This window comes from Lynx canadensis, chromosome B3, assembly GCF_007474595.2.
Source record: "Lynx canadensis isolate LIC74 chromosome B3, mLynCan4.pri.v2, whole genome shotgun sequence".
NCBI classification, from domain to species: domain Eukaryota; kingdom Metazoa; phylum Chordata; class Mammalia; order Carnivora; family Felidae; genus Lynx; species Lynx canadensis.
In genome coordinates, this window is record NC_044308.2 from 32,659,549 (window position 1) to 32,679,806 (window position 20,258).

A 20,258-nucleotide genomic window follows, 5' to 3' on the forward strand; every position below is an offset into this window, starting at 1 on the left:
TCATGAACTGTGAGATCGTGACCTGAGCCAAAATCATGAGTCAGACATTTAATCGACTGAGCCACCCAGGTGCCCCTCTTTTTTGGGAGTTTTAAAATTACAAAGTCAACCTCCTTAACAGAGACCTATTCAAATTATCTGTTTCATATTGGGCTAGATGTGGTAGGTTGTGTTTTTGAGCAAACAGTTTATTTTGCGTAAGTTGTCAAATTTACTTGTGTATAGTTGCTCATAGCGTTCCCTTATTATCACTTTGATGCCTGCAGGATCTGTAGTGGCATCCCCTGTTTCAGCCCTAATGCTGATCATTGCATCTTCTTTTTTTGTAGTTCAAGGATTCTTTCCTCTGTCCCATCCAGTCTGCTGCTGAGGTCATCCACTGAGTTTTTAATTTTTTTTTTTTTTAATGTCTCGGGTCATAAATTTCCACTAGGTTCCTTAAAACTATTTATTTGAGGAGACTTTTCTATGTATTTGCTAAGATACTCTTTTTTTTAAGTTTATTTGGAGAGAAAGAGAGGGCATGCATGCCTGTGCCATCGAGTGGGGGGAGGGGCAGAGAGAATCACAAGCAGGCTCCACGCTCAGCACAGAGCCCAACTCAGGGCTCGATCCCACCACCACAAGATCACGACCTGAACCGATATCAAGAGTCAGACACTTCACCAGCTGAGCCACCCAGGTGCACCTTTCTGGAGATCCTCTATTTTTGCACTTGTTTCAAATGTGTTCGTAATTGCTTATTGGAGCATTTTTATGGTGACTGGTTTAAAATCCGACAGATAATTCTAAAACCTGCCATCTCAGTGTTAGCATCTACTGTCTCTTCTCATTTGAGATTTTTCTGGTTCTTGTTATGATGAGTGATTTTTTTTTAAAAAATTGGTTTTAATCCTTATCTACTTTTGAAGGAGAGACAGAGTGCAAGCTGGGGAGGGGCGGAGAGACAGGAGGACACAGAATCCAAAGCAAGCCCAGGCTCCAAGCTGTCAGCACACAGCCCAACGCGGGGCTCGAACCCACGAGCCACAAGATCATGACCCAAGCTGAAATGAGACATCCAACTGACTGAGCCACCCAGGCGCCTCTGATGAGTGATCTTAAATTGAAAGCTGGATATTTGGGGTATTGTTGTGAGACTCTGGATGTCACTAAACCTTTTGCTTTAGCTGGCTTCTTCTGACACTGCTCTAGCAGAGGAAGGGGGAGGCACCACCTCATTACTGTCAGATGGGAGGCAAAAGTTCAGGTTCCTCAGTCTCCATTTTAATACCCAAGGGGAGAAAGGGATTCCTCATTATTCCTTAACAGTCAGAACTCCCCATTAGGCCTTCACTGGTACTACCTTCTGGCTGGGGGCAGAAGGAATGTCTCATTAGCATTCTCACATGGTGTCCACTGACACCACCTTCCCCGGTCCTCTGCCTAGAGAGAGTGCACTTTTGTTCAGAGCAATTCTGAATGTGCCTCTTGGCACTTCCAGGTTGGAAGCTTCTTCAGCTCAAGTTGAGATACGCAAAACAAAAACAAAACCCAAGGAAGTCACCATCACGGTGTTACTTGGGTCCCAAGGTCTCTAACCAGTCAGTCTTCCTCTCTCCACCTTTTAGAGTCTTATGTTTGTTTCATATATAATGTCTGGGGTTTTTATAGTAGGAAGAACAGGAAAAAACATATCTATTCCATCTTCCCAGAAATGGAAGTCCTCCATTTGTTTTTTTAAGTAATCCAATTTTTCTACTATTGTCAATTATAATAACATTAAGCATTTTTATAACTGTAACTTGTTCATTTGCAGCTGAGTTCTGATCTATCATTGCACAGAAACAGAAATTACATGGTTACTAAATTACTTTGTGCTGTCAGTTCCTCTACACTTTATCATTTATATTTTCTCAATTCTCTCCCTTTAAAATAAAACAACTCAATGAATGGGATACATTTCCACCACCCTTCCTTCAATACTACGTTTGGTTTAGATCTAAACAAATGCGATCAAAAGATTAAGTAAATACATCAATTCTTAGTTACAAACACCATGGTAATGTTTCATTTATTTAATTTTTAAAAAATTTTTAAATGTTTTTATTTATTTTTTAGACAGAGAGAGACAGAGCATGAGCAGGGGAGGGGCAGAGAGAGAGGGAGACACAGAATCCAAAGCAGGCTCCAAGCTCTGAGCTGTCAGCACAGAGCCCAACACGGGGCTTGAACCCACGGACTGTGAGATCATGACCTGAGCTGAAGTTGGACGCTCAACCAACTGAGCCACCCAGACGCATCTATTTAATGGTCAAAAATATGTAGTTAGTTTCAAGTTTTTATTTAAATTCCATTTAGTTAACATATGGCATAACATTAGTTTCAGTAGAATTTAATGATTCATCACTTACATATAACACCCACTGCTCATCACAACAAGTGCATTCCTAATACCCATCACCCATTTAACCCATCTCTTACCCACCTTTCCTCCAGCAACCTTCAGTTTGTTCTCTATAGTTAAGACTCTGTTTGGGGGCGCCTGGGTGGCTCAGTCAGTTAAGTGTTTGACTTTGGCTCAAGTCTCACATGAACATGATCTCATAGTTCGTGAGTTTAAGCCCCATGCCAGGCCCTGTGCTGACAGCTCAGAGCGTGGAGCCTGCTTTGCATTCTGTGTCTCCCTCTCTCTCTGCCCCTTCCCAGCTCTCTCTCAAAAATAAATAAACATTAAAAAAAATTACAAACAAAAAAAGAATCTGTTTTATGGTTTGCCTCCCTCTCTCCCCATACCGCGATCATCTGTTTCACATGAGTGAAATCATATGGTATATGTCTTTTCTCTGACTGATTTTACTTAGCATAAACTCTCGAGCTCCATCCAGATCACTGCAAATGTCAAGATTTCATTGTTTTTGATGGCTGAGTAATATTCCACTGCATGTATACCACATCTTCTTTATTCATCAATCAATGGACATTTGGGCTCTTTCCATAATTTGGCTATTGTTGATAATGCTGCTATAAACATCAGGGTACATGTGCCCCTCTGAATCAGTATTTTTGTATCATTTGGGTAAATGCCTAGTAGTGCATTTAGTGCGTAGTAGATAGATCACAGGGCAGTTCTATTTTCAATTTTTTGAGGGAAGCTCCATACTGTTTTCCAGAATGGCTGCACCAGTTTGCATTCCTACCAACAGCGTAAGAGGGTTCCCCCTTCTCCACATCCTTGCCAAAATCTGTTGTCTTATGTTAATTTTAGCCATTTTGACAGGTGTGAGGTAGTATCTCAACGTGGTCTGGATTTGTATTTCCCTGATGATAGGTGATATTGAGCATTTTTTCATGTGCCTATTAGCCATCTGTATGTTTTCTCTGGAAAAATGTCTATTCATGTCTTTTGCCCATTTCTTCACTGGATTATTTGGTTTTTGGGTGTTGAGTTTGAGAAGTTCTTTATAGATTTTGGATACTAACCCTTTATCAGATAGATTATTTGCAAATATCTTCTCCCATTCCATCAGTTTCCTTTTAGTCTTATTGACTGTTTCCTTCCCAATGCAGGAGACTTTTATCTTGATAAAGTCCCAATAGTTCATGTTTGCTTTCATTTCCCTTGCCTCTGGACATGTGTCTAGTAAGAAGTTGCTATAGCTGAAGTCAAAGAGGTTGCTGCCTGTGTTCTCTTCTAGGATTTTAATGGTTTCCTATTTTACATTGAGGTCTTTCATTCATTTTGAATGTACTGTTGTGTATGGTGTAAGAAAGTGATCCAATTTCATTCTTCTGCAAGCTGCTATTCAGTTTTCCAAAGACCATTTGTTGACAGACCTTCTTCCATTGGATATTCTTTCCTGCTTTGTTGAAGATGAGCTGACCATATAGTTGCAGGCCCATTTCTGAGTTTTCTATTCTGTTCCATTGGTCTATGTGTTTGTTTTTGTGCCAGTACCATACTGTCTTGACTACAGTTTTGTAATATAGCTTGAAATCCAGAATTATGATGCCTCCAACTTTGCTTATCTTTTTCAGGATTGCTTTGGCTATTTGGGGTCCTGTGTGAGTCCATACAAACTTGAGGACTGTATGTTCTAGCTGTGAAAAATGCTGATGGTATTCTGATAGGGATTGCATTAAATGTGTAGATTGCTTTGGGTAGTTTAGACATTTTAACAATAATTGTTTTTCCAGTCCATGAGCATGGGATGTTTTTCCACTGTGTCATCTTCAACTTCTTTCAGAAGTATTCCATAGTTTTCAGCATACAAATCTTTTACCTCTTTGGTTAGGTTTATTCCTACGTATCTTATGTTTTTGGTGCAATTGTAAGTTGGATCTATTCCTTAATTTCTCTTTCTGCTGCTTCATCATTTGCGTATAGAAATCCAACAGATTTCTGTATGCTGACTTTTATATTCTGCGACTTTACTGAATTTATGGATCAGTTCTAACAGCTTTTTTGGTGGACTCTTTTGGATTTTCTACATACAGTATCATGTCATCCGCGAATAGTGAAAATTTGATTTCTTCCTTGCCATCTTGGATGCCTTTCATTTCTTTTTGTTGTCTGAACTGCTGACGCTAGGACTACGTTAAATAGTAATGGTGAGGGTGGACAACGCTGTCTTGTTACTGACCTGAGAGGAAAAGCTCTCAGTTTTTCCCCATTGAGAATGAACATTAGCTGTGGATCTTTCATATATGGCCTTCATGATGTGGAGGTAGGTTTTGTTTTGTTTTGTTTTGTTTTGTTTTAATCAAGAATGGATGCTGTACTTCGTCAAATGCTTTTTGTGCATCTAATGAGAGGATCATATGGTTCTTATCCTTTGCTTTCATTGATGTGGTGTATCATGTTGATTGATTTGCCAATAATAAATGACCCTTGCAACCCAGGAATGAATCCCATTTGATCATGGTGAATGATTCTTTTAATATACTGTTGGATTTGATTTGTTAGCATTTTGTTGAGAATTTCTGCATGCATGTTCATCAAGGATATTGGCCTAGAATTCTTTTTTAGTAGGGTCTTTGTCTGGTTTGGGGATCAATGTAATTCTGGCCTCATAGAATGAGTTTGGAAGTTTTCTTTCCATTTCTATTTTTTGAAAACAGTTTGAGAAGAACAGGTATTAACTCTTCTTTAAATGTTTGGTAGAGGGGCGCCTGGGTGGCTCAGTAGGTTGGTTAAGCATCCAACTTCGGTTCAGGTCATGATCTCATGCTTCGTGAGTTTGAGCCACACATCAGGCTCTGTGCTGACAGCTCAGAGCTTGGAGCCTGCTTCGGATTCTCTCTCTCTCTCTCTCTCTCTCTCTCTCTCTCTCTCTCTCTCTCTCTGTGCTGCCCCCCCCCCCCCGCCCAACTCATGCTCTGTGTCTCTAAAAATGAATAAATGTTAAAAAAAAACCAAACATTTTTAACATTTGGTAGAACTCCCCTGGGAAGCGATCAGGTCCTAGACTTTTGTTTGTTGAGAGATTTTGGATTACTGTTTCAATTTCTTTGCTGGTTGTCAATCTATTCAAGTTTTCTATTTCTTCCTGTTTCAATTTTGGTAGTTTATGTGTTTCTAGAAATTTATCCATTGCTTAAAGATTGCCCAATTTGTTGGCATATAATTTTTCATAAAATTCTCTTATAATTATTTGCATTTCTGTGGTGTTGACTGTGATCTCTCCTATTTGTGATTTTATTTATTTGGGTCCTCTCTTCTTTTCATAAGTCTGGCTAGGAGTTTGTCAATTTTACTTCTTTCAAAGAACCAGCTCCTGGTTTCATTGATCTGTTCCACTGGGTTTTGTTTCTATTTGTTTCATTTATTTCTGCTTGATCTTTATTATTTCCCTTCTTCTGCTGGCTTTCAGCTTGATTTGTTGTTTTCTAGCTCATTTAGGTGTAAGGTTAGGTTGTACATTTGAGATTTTTCTTGCTTCTTGAGGTAGGCCTGTATTGCTATATTCTTTCCTTTTATGACCTCTGTTGCTGCATCCCAAAGGTTTATGACTGTCACATTTTCATTATCAATTGTTTCCATGTACTTTTTATTTCTTCTTGTATTTCCTGGTTGACCCATTCATTCTTTAGTAGGATGGCTTTAATCTCCATGTATTTTTGGTCTTTTCAAATTTTTTCTTGTGGTTGACTTCAAGTTTCATACTATTGAGGTCAGAAAACATGCACAGTATGATCTCAATCTTTTTGCACTTGTTGAGGCCTGATTTAAGACCTAGTATATGATCTATTCTGGAGATTTTCCCATGTGCACTTTAAAAGAATGTATATTTTGCTGCTTTAGGATGAAATGTTCTGAACATATCTGTTAAGTCCATCTAGACCAATGTGTCATTCAAAGCCATTGTTTCCTTGTTGATTTTCTACTTAATCTGTCCACTGATGTGAGATATTAAAGCCCCCTACTTTTATTGTATTATTATGAATGAGTTCCTTTATGTTTAATGGTTGTACCTATTTGGGTTCTCTCAAGTTGGGGGCATAAATATTTACAATTGTTAGGTCTTTGTGTGAGATACACACTTTTATTATGATACAGTACCCTTCTTCATCTCTTGTTACAATCTTCAGTTTAAAATCTTGTTTGTCTGATATTAAGTACTGCTACTCTGGCTTTCTTTTGACGTCCATTAGCATGATAAATGGTTCTCACTATCCCCTTTCAATCTGCGGGTGTCTTTAGGTCTATAAAATGAGTCCCTTATAGGCAGCATATAGATGGGTCTTGTTTTTTTTATCCATTCTGACACCCTACGTCTTTTGATTGGAGTATCTGGTCCATTTACATTCAGTGATTATTGACATATATGAATTTAGTGCCATCTTATTACTTGTTTTGTTGTTTCTAGAGATTTCCTTTCTCTAGTCTCTGTCACTTTTGGTCTTTCTTTCGCAAAGAGTCCCCTTTAATATTTCTTGCAAGGCTGGTTTAATGGTCATGAACTCCTTTAGTTTTTGTTTTTCTGGGAAACTATCTCTCCTTCTATTCTGAATGATAGCCTTGCTGGATAAGAATAATTTGGGCTGCATATTTTTCCCACTTAGCACACTGAATATAACATGCCACTCCCTCTGTCCTGCAAAGTTTTTGTCGAGAGATCTGATGCTACCCTTATTTGTCTTCCCTTGTAAGTTAGGGACTTCTTTTGTCTTGCTGCTCTTATGATTTTTTTTATCTCTATATTTTGCAGATTCAACTATGGTATGTCTTGGCACTGGCCTGCTTTTGTTGATTTTGATGGGAGCTCTTTGTGCCTCCTGGATTTAGAGGTCTCTTTCCTTCCCCAGGTTAGGGAAGTTTTCAGCTATAATTTCTTCAAATAAACCCTCTTCCCCCTCTTCCCTCTTCTTCTCCTTCTTCTTCTTCTGGGATTTCTAGAAGAATGTTATCTATACTCCTGAATGTTATTATGCTTTATGGAGTCACTGAGTTTCTAAGTCTACATCTGTGATCCAGTGTTTTTCTTTCCCTCTTCTTTTCAGCTTCATTATTTTCCCTAATTTTATCTTCTGTATCACTTAGTTCCTCTGCTTTCAGTTTTGTATCTTGGTTATAGTATTTTTTACTTTAGCCTGACTAGTTTTTAGGGCTTTTATCTCTGTGCTAAGGGACTCCCTGGTGTCTTCTATGCTTTTCTCAAGCTCAGCTAGTATCTCTATGATTCCTGCTTTAGATTTTGGATCAGGCATATTACTTATATCTGTTTCAATTAGATCCCTGGCCATGACCTTTTCTTGTTCTTTCTTTTGGGATCAATTTCTCCATCTTAGCATTATGTCTATGTCTCTGCTGTCTTCTCTGTGTTAGAAAAGCCTGTTAAGTTTCTGCCTCCTGAGAGTAACGGCTTTTATGAAGAAGAGGCCATATACTGTCCAGGGTCTGGTGCTTCAGGAAGTGTCTCTGGTGTATTCTGTGTACACTCTACTGCTGTGTTTTGGCTGCTCTTTCCCTCAGGTCAGTCCTCTGCAGTTACTCCTTGCCTGCAGTGGGGAGTGTTTGGACGTTGGCCAGAGTGTGGCTGGCAGGTTTTAATTAGGTGTGCTCTAGTCTGTCTGCTTGTTAAAACAGACCTGATGCTATTTCCACCAGAGTTGAAGCTTTGCAGAACTCTATGGTCGGGGGTTTGTGCTGGTCTCCTGGGGGAGGGGCTTGCTGCTTTGGTTCTCAGGCACACTTCCCTACAAAAAGCAGAGGGGTGCAAAGTACAGAGGGGTGGGCCTTTATGTAAGCGGTTCAGGCCACCACTGTTGGTGCTGTGCTGCTTACTGAAGTCAGTTTACCCTGAGGGATGGGGACAGAAACGGCACCAGCCCCCTCCCTCATGCCCAGAGTGAGAGTTCATGCCCACTGCTGTTCGAGGAGCCCTCCTAGAAGAGCAAACAATCTCCCCCAATGTCCCAGGTGTCCTTCAGCTCACTGCCTTCACCCTGCCTATGTGTGGGGCATCTGCCCATCCAACAGCACAATGTGTGCTGGCTGAGTTTTAAAACTCCAAACTTTAGGGAACTAGTGTGGTATGGACTCACACTGGTCCTCTAAGGGAGGGTCTTGCCACATTGGGACTGATGTAGGTTTGTCCCAGAAGAGCAGTTGCAGCAAAGAGCAGGGGTGTGGAATCTGGAGTAAAGCACAGCAAAGAGCCACTGTCCACATAAGCTGCCTTCAGCAGATGGCTCTGTGCCTATGCTGAGGGGCAAGGGAGGGTTAATGGTGCCCACCAGCCCTTTTGTCTCTGGAGAGACAATGCCACCTTTCCCAGATGCTCTGTAAGAAGGGGGAACCACCTCTCCCAGTACACCATCTGCCCCTGGGCTATCTGCCCTTCTTCTCTACAGGAGCACTACAGTGCCCTCTGGGCTCCACACCACCCATGCCACAGACCTCCAAAACTCAAGTCTTTGAGCCTTGTTGGTTGTAAAAACACAAAAATCAGCCCCTCTCCTTTTCCCAGTCAATGGTTTTGGAGAAGTGTTTTCCTTGTGTGATCCCCTATCTCTCTCTCTCTTTCTTTCTCTCTCTCTCTCATCTTTGCAGCACCCATGATCTACTTCTCCCCCAAATAATATCTCCACACCTACCTTCCACGATGTGGCCTCTTCTCTCCCTCTAGTTGTGCAGTTCGTTCTGTCAGTCTTTAGATCAATTTCTTGGGTATTCAGAATGATTTGATATTTATCTAGCTGTGTTCAAGGAACAAGCCAAGCCTAGGGCGCTCCTACTACTCCACCATCTTAAATCCTATCCAGTAATGTTTTAAAATACTCATTTTCAAAGAGGTCTTAGATTAGCAATGGAGAAGATGTCTAACAGTTAAAGATTTTTACTAGAGCCAGCCTAGTACTATCTAGATTTCTACCCACTTGTTTCTTCCAATTACAAAATTTCTTTCTAATTTGAGGTTTAAATAATTTATTAGCTAAGGCCCACCTACATATCTCATAATACACTGGTAGAAACAAAGACATTTTGAGTAATTACCTATATCTAACCTGAAGGACTCTGATTTTCCTACACTACATTCAGACATCTGACCAAAAAATATTGGTCACCACTTCTCCCTCCCCCATTATGTGCCACACACTATGCGAGGGTCTGGAAATACTGACATGAACAACATCAACATTTGCCCTTTTATATGCTTGTGAACTTCCTGAGACAGTGCTATACAAAAGCAATGCTTCTCAGACTTTTCTACCACCTAACCCAAGTATTCAGAAACCTGGAGAACTCAAGGTAGAAAACAGTCTACTTAGTCTTAAGTCTTCTGACTTATCCTTAAAATTCAGAGGGATACTACTAGCCATGATATATTCACATTTGGTTTAATTACAAAACATTTTTGGGGCACCTAGATGGCTCAGTTGGTTAAGCGTCCACCTTCGGCTCAAGTCACGATCTCATGGTTCATGGATTCAAGCCCCACGCTGGGCTCTGTGCAGACAGCTCAGAGCCTGGAGCCTGCTTTGGATTCTGTGTCTCCCTCTCTCTCTGCCCCTCCCCAACTCTCTCTCTCTGGTGCTCTCTTTCAAAAATAAATATTTTTTAAAAATTAAAAAAAATTTTCCCTGAGAAATATCTTTGAATAAAATTGAATATAACAATTTTATGCAACATAAAAGGAAGATATGTAACATTTCTACCATGGTTTGTATACCCCAACCCACATCTAGAGCCCAGTTGAGAATCACTTTACTAACAGAACAACTGTCCAACACATTATATATAAAACAGCAATCCTACCTCTACCTCTCTTGGCATCCCTGGCATACTCTGTCTTAATGTTCTTCATAGCACTTAACCATAAACTGAAATTTTACATGCTTATATAATTACTGTCTGACTCTTCCCCACTAGAATATGAGATTCGTAACAGCAAAAGTCTATTTGGTTCACTACTCTGTTCCTGGTACCTAGAACAGTGCTTAACATAATTGGCGTTCAATATGTTGATAATTATTGAATAAGCAAATGAGAATCACAGCAATCCTCACTTTTATTTCTTACGTAAGAACTCAACCTCCTTTATCACTATCTATCCTCCGAATGTCCTTCTATGATGATAAAATACAAAATCTTTTAAGATAACCTATTTCAGTTTTCCTACTGCTGATAAAGATTATGTTCGAAGATGTAGCCAATTAAAATTGCTACTCTAAGAGCTTCAAATTTTTATCCCCTTTTCAAAGGTTCCCTATGTTTCAGTTGGCATACATTTTAAATATTCCCTTGAGGTCTTATAGATTCTTTGCAAAATATTCAGCTGGAGAAAGGAGTGGCAAGAAAGGAAGTAAAATAGAGGCAGAAGTAGTTGGTGACTGGATGGGTGCTGAGAAAGAAAGAGGTGATACTGGAGATGATACCATTAGTTCTGGTAATGGAACACCTTACTGCAGTCTATCATCCCCACGTGAAGGTCAATCACCAAGCTGACTAGACAGATACCCCTTCCCAGGTCTTGGTTACTCAAGTGCAGAAACTAAGACTGTCTGCTTACTTTGGATTACTCAGCTGGGAATCTTCAGACCTGCTCGGTCCAAATCAATAACCACTAGCCAGACGTGGCTTCTGACACTTTAAATGTGGCTAGAATGACTCAAGAACTGAATGCTGAATTTAATTTTTATTTAAATATAAAAGCAGAAGCAACACAGGGGTGCGTGGATGACTCAGATGGTTGAGCATCTGACTCTTGATTTCGGCTCAGGTCATGATCTCATGGTTTGTGGGTTCAAACCCCGTGTCAGGCTCCATGCTGGCAGTGCAGAGCCTGCTTGAATATTCTCTCTTTCTCTCTCTGCTCCTCCCCCACTTGCACTCTGTCTCTCTCACTCTCAAAATATATACATAAACTTTAAAAAATAAAAAAATTAAAAAGCTGAAATAACACTAACCATGACTTTATTGTTTGGTAGGGCTACATTTCACTTTAACTGGTGCACTGTATAAATTATTATTATTGTATTTAGTAGTGCACATGTACATCTTAGTTTTTTTTTAACTTAACTACCAAAACTTTTAAATTACATATGTGGCTTGCATCATATCTCTATTGGACAGCACTACTCTGCAACAGTGGTTCTCAACTGGGACCACTTTGTCCCCCAGGGGACATCTGGCAAGCTCTAGAAACATTTTTGGTTGTCACAACTTGGGAGTGCTATTGGCATCTAGCAGGCAGAGGCCAAGGGTGATACTAAACATTCTACAACGCACAAGATAACTTTGTTTTGGAAACAAAATATACCTGAATACCACCACTGCCACTACCTCAGTTCTTTTATCAAAGTACAACAGAGAAAAGCACCCATTACGTAGGTCAAGTACCCATTACATAAGAAGTAATGAGGGGTGACATGATGGCTGATGTTAATAGAAAGGTTTTTGTGGAAGAGGAAGAATTTTGATCACAGAAGAAGGGTGGCAGGAGTTTAAAAAGCAAAAACAAAAGGATGAGGAACACATTTTCTTTTATTGTTAAAGAAAACTACTACCAACAAAATGCAAATTGCACTCATGAAAATGAATGATAAGCCTCAGGCTAGTCAGAACCAGAAACTCTTGCAACAGTTTAGGGAAGGAGGTCTTGAGGCCTTAAGCTAAGTCTACTGTAGCTCAGAAGGAACAAATGGAATAAACGCTTAGTACTTTGAAAGCAGTTTTTTCTTTAAACATCCTTATCATATACAGTATAGAAACTATTTCAAGAATGACAAATGAGCATTATAATGTGTTTAAACAAAAAATAAAGTAGATAGCCATTTTTTTCCATTATTAATCAGTAGTCCCAAACAAGATTAGACCAAGTCTGAAGCTAAGGCTGAAAAAGGCTTTTAGGCAGACAACGTTACCTTTCTGGGTCAAGTGCCTTCTCATTTTTCATCCATCTAATGGCTGGAGGAGGAAGTCCTGAAGCGACACACGGCAACACTGCATTCTGACCAAGGACTCTGACTAAGGAAGAAGGTTGTTTCAGAAATACCAAGTTTGATGTGAACTCAGGATCTAAAAAATAGAAGACAATAATTAAGAAAGCACTTTACCACTTTCATGATGAGGAATTGCAATTTCCTGTTCAGTCTGTGTGGTTTTATTTATTTTTTAAGTAGGCTCCATGCCCAATGTGGGGCTTGAACTCATGACCCTGAGATCAAGAGCTGCATGCTTTACTGTCTGAGCCAGTCAGGCACCCTGTTTGGCTTTATATAACTAAATATTTAAGAAAAAGTGACACAAGAAAATTCCAATTAAATTAGCAAGCATTTCTTAAGTCATTTCAATGTGCAAAACATCGTGCTACGCTCTCTGGGGGCCTTAAAGATGTACAAGTTATAGCTCCTAACATAAGGTTAGGAGAGATTATTTGACACGAATCCCCTTCACCTTAAAAGACTGGATAAGGGGGTGTCTGGGTGTCTCAGTCGGTTAAGCGTCCAACACTTAGTTTCGGCTCAGATCATGATCTTGCGGTATGTGAGTTCGAGCCCTGTGTTGGGCTCTGCTGCTTGGGATTCTCTCTCTCTGCCCCTCCCCCCACTCATGCTATCTCTATCTCTCTCAAATAAATAAACTTTAAAAATAAAAAATAAAAGGCTGGATAAGTAAATGTTTCATGAGTGGTACAAAGAGAAAAGACTGAGCAAGTTCAGGATCCTTAACAGCATCCTCTCCATTCATAGGGGTATCATAAGAGGTTTCCTTTACATCCCTGTATCTGTGTTACTTATGAAAATCTTTCTGAGTTTTGTCTCTTTACCTTACCCACGAAGTCTGTCAATCCTTTGATTTTTACAATGGTACAGCTATGAGGCTACTACTCGGAGTGTGTCCACTTTATATAGCTGCCCTCTTATGGACATCTGAAAAGGCTACACTTTTATGGGTAGAACATCTATTTCCAGTATTAAATTTTGAGAAGACAGAACATTCTCAGGTAAAGAGACGTGATTCTTGTCTCCATACTCTTAGGAAAAGATATTCTACAGCCACGGTAACCACCACCAGGGCTGGCTTTAACCTTGTGTAACTAATTGATGACAGTTCTGTAGCCATGGTAACAAATAAACAAGGTCTAACAGATCAGTGACAACTCGCTTCAGTGAACATGCCTTGGAAAGTCAGCCAATGAGTGATAGCCTCAGGCTTTAGAAGTCAGCCATTCAGCAGTGGAATTACTTGCTTCTACAGCTGACATTAACCTGCTCTCGCCTCTGTAACCAACCATTAAACATGCTTCTTTGGCTGACATCAACCCACCCTTGCCTCTTAACCAACATACCAAAAACAACGTCATCCCCAAAATTCTATACGAGATTAGCAGTTTGCATTAATTCAAGAAGACTGTGCTTGAAAGTATGGTTTTCTCTTACTTAAGTAAAAAGAAACATTCAGTACTTCGTTTATGTTTCAGATATTGAGTGGTGGCTCATCCTTTGACACTGAAAAATCTTGTTTCCTTGGATCCGGTTTTAAGGATTTGCTTGAATGGTACCCCAGGTATAAAGAACAAACAGGACCTCTGCCATGTAAAAGCAAGTCAGGAAGTAGGCTGGAAGACACTGCAATATGGTAATAGTTCTCTTCCCCACCCCCCCAGATTTAGCTACATTTAATCAAATTTTGATAGAAACAGACACCTTTGAACAAATATCTACTGTCTTCTGTTCTGCCAGTTACCATTCTTGGCAGCAAAATTCCCTACCCTTATTGAGCTTACCTACTATTACAGGAGAGAGACAAGAAACAAGACAGCGTATGTCAGGTAGTGATATGTTCTGAAGTAAAACGAAGGAGAAGAGGAAACTATGGGGTGGAAATGGAAGACTTATTTTAAACAGTGGTCAAGGAAGGCTTAACTGATACAGTGACATTTGAGCAAAGAAATAAGACAGTTGATTCAGGCAGACATCTGAGGGAAGAGAGGACTCCAGGCAGAGCAAATGTCAAGTAGCAAGACCTAAAGCAAAACAGTGTTTGGAATGTTCTAGAAACATAAGGTGGCCACAATCACAAAGTGAGGGAGAGAAGAATACCAGATGGAAGGAGCATTATGGGAAGAGAGGTGGCATTAAGATTATATAAATCCTGGGGCACCTGGGTGGCTTAGTCGGTAAAGCATCCGACTTCCGCTCAGGTCATGATCTCGTGGTTTGTGGGTTCGAGCCCCACATCGGGCTCTATGCTGACATCTCAGAGCCTGGAGCCTGCTTCAGATTCTGTGTCTCCCCCTCTCGCTGCCCCTCCCATGCTCATGCTCTGTCTCTCTCAATAATAAATACATGTTAAAAAAATTAAAAAAAAAAAAAAAGATTATATAAATCCTTACAGGCCAAGGACTTTAACCTTTACTCTGAGATGAGAAACCATTAGGTTTTGAGCAAAGATGTGACATGATCTAACATACATTAAAAAAAATAACTGTGGCTCCTCAGGGGTAAACACACAGGACAGGAATGCCAAGGACATGGATGATGACAACAAAGAAAGAAACTGCATTAAAAAAAAAATTAGTTCATGGGGCGCCTGGGTGGCTTGGTCGGTTAAGCGTCCGACTTCGGCTCAGGTCATGATCTCACGGTCCGTGAGTTCGAGCCCCGCGTCGGGCTCTGTGCTGATAGCTCAGGGCCTGGAGCCTGTTTCAGATTCTGTGTCTCCCTCTCTCTCTGCCCCTCCCCTGTTCATGCTCTGTCTCTCTCTGTCTCAAAAATAAATAAACATTAAAAAAAAAAATTAAAAAAAAATTAGTTCAAAGCTCATCAGGAACACCCTCAAGCATCACTGTTCCAACACTGGTCTCACTTTGCAAGCCAATCCATAGACCAAAAATTAGCCTATGAAGTAGCTGTATATGACAAACCTGCCAAAACAACGTAAGGATGGCCCAACTATATCCATAAGCTCAGGTGTAAGGGAGAAATGTGGAGAGAATCAGGCACCCAGCAGTGGGAGCGGAAGCCGAAAGGTGAGACATCAGGAGGCTGAAGGACTGTGGTGAGCAACAAGTGAGAGGGTGTTATGAGCAGAAGAGACACAGCCAGGAAGAGACACACAAAACAAGATCATGAGGAGAGCCAGCAGGGGCAGGAAGAGTGAGAACCCACCAAGAGAGGGAAAAAGGAGCTGGCTTTGCATTAAAATAAGGGAGTGTTATAAAGATCCAAGGACTCTTGCTTACCAGCGTCTCCAGAGCTGCTGTTTTTGTTATCATTCTGCGCATCCCTTCTATGAACTAGCCTGAGCGAGTCTCTGATGCTGACGGGTAAAGACACCTAAGTGTATGAAGTATTACAGGGAAGTAGCAGATGGAGGCTTGACGAAAGACACAGAGCTAGTGTTTGGCCAAGAAGAAAGCCATAGATATGAAACACATTTTATCACTTGATACATTTTTACTGACTAATGTATTCACTAAAGAGAGGATCTTCCTGGCACGTTTTCTTTTCTCCCCCTGTAAAAAACGGAAACTCCTATGCTGACATTAACTTGTCACACCACACATCTGACAGTGGTTGATGAAAAAAGAAAATTCTAAAAGAACCATTTTTATCTATTAACAAACATAAAACCACGGGTCCTGATGACAGGGGGATACCTGGAAGAACTTTTAACTCCGCTTCATCGCTATACTTCGGCGGCCCGCCGCTCTCAACTGTGCAGCGGTAGAGCCCTCCGTCTCCTTCAGTGGCGTTGCTCACAACCAGTGTCCCACTTGGAAGTTTGATGACTCTATCATCCAGAGGAAGAGGCTGTCTGTTCTGTTCCCACCTCACAAATGGGACCAGATCCACACTGACTTCGCAATTCAGAACTGCACTGTTCCCAGCATAAACTGAAGAAGGTTCTGGTTGGCTAGCAAATCTTGGAAGACCTGGACAATAAAAAAAAAGAAAAGAAGAAATAAAATGTAGTTAAATGTGACTTTAAAATGCAGTCATGGGAACCAGGAGCAAGTCGGCCCCTGTGGCCATGAGTGGAACCAGGGTCCAGACGAAGGTCTGTGGGTCAGGAAATTGGCTACAACGCGGATACAGGTCAAAGAGGCAAATGTACTAGGGATAAACGGAATCAGATCCCTCACAGTTGGAGAAGCAAGGTATAAATATGGAAAAGCAGAGGGCAGAATAAATCCCATATTCGTATTGGTAGAACTGAAGTATCAGTTTAAGCTAACAGTTTTATGTGATTATACAAATATAGTTAAATGTATATATAAATGTAAATGTATATATGTATAATATATATACATTTCATAGTCATTACAAACAGACATATGTATATGTGTGTGTGTATATATATATGTATACGTATATATTCTGGACTCTCTCTGGACAGAGCTAGGAGATATACACATATGTGTGTGTGTGTGTACATGAGTGTATGTGTGTGTACAAATATATATGAGATATACACATAGGTATGTACGTGTCTGTATAAATATAAACAAATATATATGTAAATGTGTGTGTGTGTGTGTGTGTGTGTGTATATATATACACACATTTCCTAGCTCTATCCAGAGAGAGCTCAAAATCAATGCCACCTAAGTAGCAATGAGTAGATATGGTGACACAATCTTGATTTCTAAATACATTCTCCACTACAAGGAACCAATGCTCCTTGGAGAAGAAGTTCATTCTAGGACTAGAATAAGGAAAGTACAAGATAAACCTGGAACATCCTGTGACAGAAGTAAGGAAGCATTCAAAGAACAACATGAACATATCAAAAAGTACACAGAAGTCAGACTGAAGGGAGTTTCCTCTAGCTAAATCTGGGATGATGATAATTAACACAGAAAAGAATAATGAATGGATGCTAAACTTGTTGGTGAAAGATGGATGATGAATAGGATATTATTAGAGTATCAAATTAGCTCTTCCCAAAATACATATTACTAATTAATGAAAATACAAAATATTTAACTTTACAGTGGAGAAATAGAGCACTAACTTTCATTACTTTGTTAATATAGTCCATATTATATATATTTGTTAATACAGTCCATGTTAACAAAGGGAAGAAAGTTAACATTACAAGTAATGGAACAAAATATCGTATGCTTCCTGATAAGATACACTAAGAAAAACACAGCATCACTTACTTCTGTGATATTCCTCCCCAAAATGCAAAACCTGAATCTATTCATAGGGGAAAACCAGAAAACACAAAATGAGATAAGGATAAACTGAAGAATGACTGGAGACCAAAAGAGCCTAAAGAGACACAACTACCAAATAAAACATGTAATCCTGGACCAGAAAGGAGTGGGGGAGGGACAAAGATACTGTTTTTGGTTTTTGCTATTAAGAACATTATTGAGGCAACCAGTGAAATATGAACAGTACCTACAGTAGTATTGTATTAAGGTTAATTTCCTAAAATTGATGGATGGTTGTTTAGAAGAATATCTTTGTTTTTAGGAAATATACATGGAAGTATTTCAGTGGAGGCAGTGTCTGCAACTTACCCTTAATGGTTCAGAAAAAAAACAAACTGATTCAGGTCTGTGCCTATTGGGGGATAAGAAGGCAGACATGGTAAAGTGTTAACAGCTGGGTGATCTGAATGACGAGCAGATGTAATTTCTTGGTTTCATTCTTGCAATAATTGTATGAGCTCGAAATTATTTCAAAATAAAATATTAACAAGAATGCAGTAATAAATACTCTGTAGATACACGGAATGCAGTAGTTAAGAGCCTAAATTCTGGAGTCACGCAATCTGAATCTGAATCCCAACTCCACCACTTCATGGCTGTGTGACGTTAGCAAGCTACTTAACCTGGAAGCCTCAGTTTCTTCTTCAATAAAATGAGAACAATAAGAGGCCTCATTGGATGTTAAAAAGGTTAATACTTAACACACTTCATATAAAGCACACTGCCTGGCACATACTCAAATACTAGCTACTGTTATTAACAGTAACATCTGAAAAGATTCTGAGATGCTAACAACACAACAAAATGTTTCTTTAAAGACTAATGACCATAGTAAATTATGAGTAACAGTTCTAGGTTTTGTAGTTTCATGATGGAGAATTAATCCACATGGAAATGGCACATTTGCAGGTTGTCTAGCTTCTGAATAGGAACACATCTACTCTTCGCTCAGATCACTCAGCTGGTAACACTTTACCATGTCTGCCTTATTATCCCCCAATAGGCACAGACCCGAATCAATTTTTTTTTTCTGAATAGGGAAAGCAGATGGAGGAACTAGTACGGACATATGAGGCAGAAATCGCTGGGGCTTCCTGTGCTCACAAGCAGGGGGCCAGTTTGTCCTGCTACTTCCAGAGACCTGGAGTGGGAGCGAGACACAGACTTGACAAGAAAAGATTAACAGTGTCTGTATTCAGACCACCCAATTCCTCCACCTTTAGGCACAAAACACTCACAGCCAGGCTACTGCCCAGGCAGTAAAACAAAAATTTCTACTGTGGAAAAATGAGTGCAGAGAAGACTTCTCAAATTTCATTTTATGAGCTACCTAGTGTTCTTTCAAAAATTCCCCTTACATGACTTAGCCAGAATCGGTCTGTATTGCTTGTAACCAAAGAACACTAACCAATGTTCTTTTAGGATGGCAATTTGGTAGTCTCTTAAAAAAAAAAAAAGTTTTATTGAGATACAATTTATATACCATAAAGTTTACCATTTAAAGTCCACAATTCAACAGTTTCTAGTATGCACACAAAGTTGTGCAACCATCACTATAGTTTAATTTTAGAACATTTTCATCATCCCCCAAAGAAACTTTGTACTCACTTGCAGTCATTCCACATTCCCTGTACTCACTCACCCAATCTCCTGTGCCCTTGTCTCCTTTCCCCCATCCTCAGCCCTAGAAAACCACCAATCTACTTTTTGGCCCCCTGTGTTTGCCTATTCTGGACATTATATATATATAATGAAGTCACATGATCTGTGATTGGCTTCTTTCACTTAGTATCATGTTTTTCAGGTTCATCCATGTTGCAGTATATAGCACAATTTCATTCCTTTTTATTGCTGAATAACATTCCATGTACGTATTTACCACATTTTGGTTATCCATTCAACACTTGACAGACATGTAGGTTGTTTTCACTTTTTGGCTGTTACAGGTAATGCTGCTATAACAAGTCATGTACAATTGTTGTACATACTGTCTTTTCATTTCTCTTGGGTAGACACCTAGAAATAGAATGGCTCAGTCATATGGTAACTTTATGGTTAAAATTTTGAGGGAGAGCCAAACAGTTCAGTGCTCTTTTTAAAATTCTACACACACACACACACACACACACACACACACACACAGTATAGACTATGATCCAGCAATTAGTAGAATTACTTATTCCAGTAATCTATTCTACAGAAAAGATTTACAGAAAAGAGTGTTCACTACAGTACTGCCTATAATATCAAACAATTTTTATCCATGTAACTGTTCATAAAAAGGGAATCTTTAGATAATCACAGTATATCTACACAATGGATACTATGCAACTATTAAAAAGAACTTCTATTCATCTCCTAGCTCAGATATTATTACCTTCTGATACTCAAGGCCATGAGTGAGTTAGATAATTCTCCTACAGAATCTTGTCTGCAGCCAAAGGACTGATTATACTATATTAAAATTGGCTGTTTACATTACATTAGGCCAAAAATATTTCCTGAAGGCTTTGAAAGCTAAAAAGAAGGCTGGACAAACCTAGCAGAGTAGAAAAGAGGAAAATGTAGAGGACAGGCTTAACAGGCAGTGGGGAAGCCATGAGC

The 20,258-nt window shown here is 39.7% G+C and overlaps 1 protein-coding gene across 1 annotated transcript in view; it reads right to left on the reverse strand.

The window, feature by feature from the left end:
• NEO1 (neogenin 1) overlaps window positions 1–20,258 on the reverse strand; it is a 193,858-nt gene that overhangs the window by 154,672 nt on the left and 18,928 nt on the right. The window contains exons 5-6 of the mRNA XM_032593504.1: window positions 16,089–16,364; window positions 12,349–12,502 (exon numbers count right to left, since the gene is read on the reverse strand). Coding sequence (XP_032449395.1) covers window positions 12,349–12,502; window positions 16,089–16,364 — 430 coding nt within the window. The remainder of the gene's footprint in view (window positions 1–12,348; window positions 12,503–16,088; window positions 16,365–20,258) is intronic.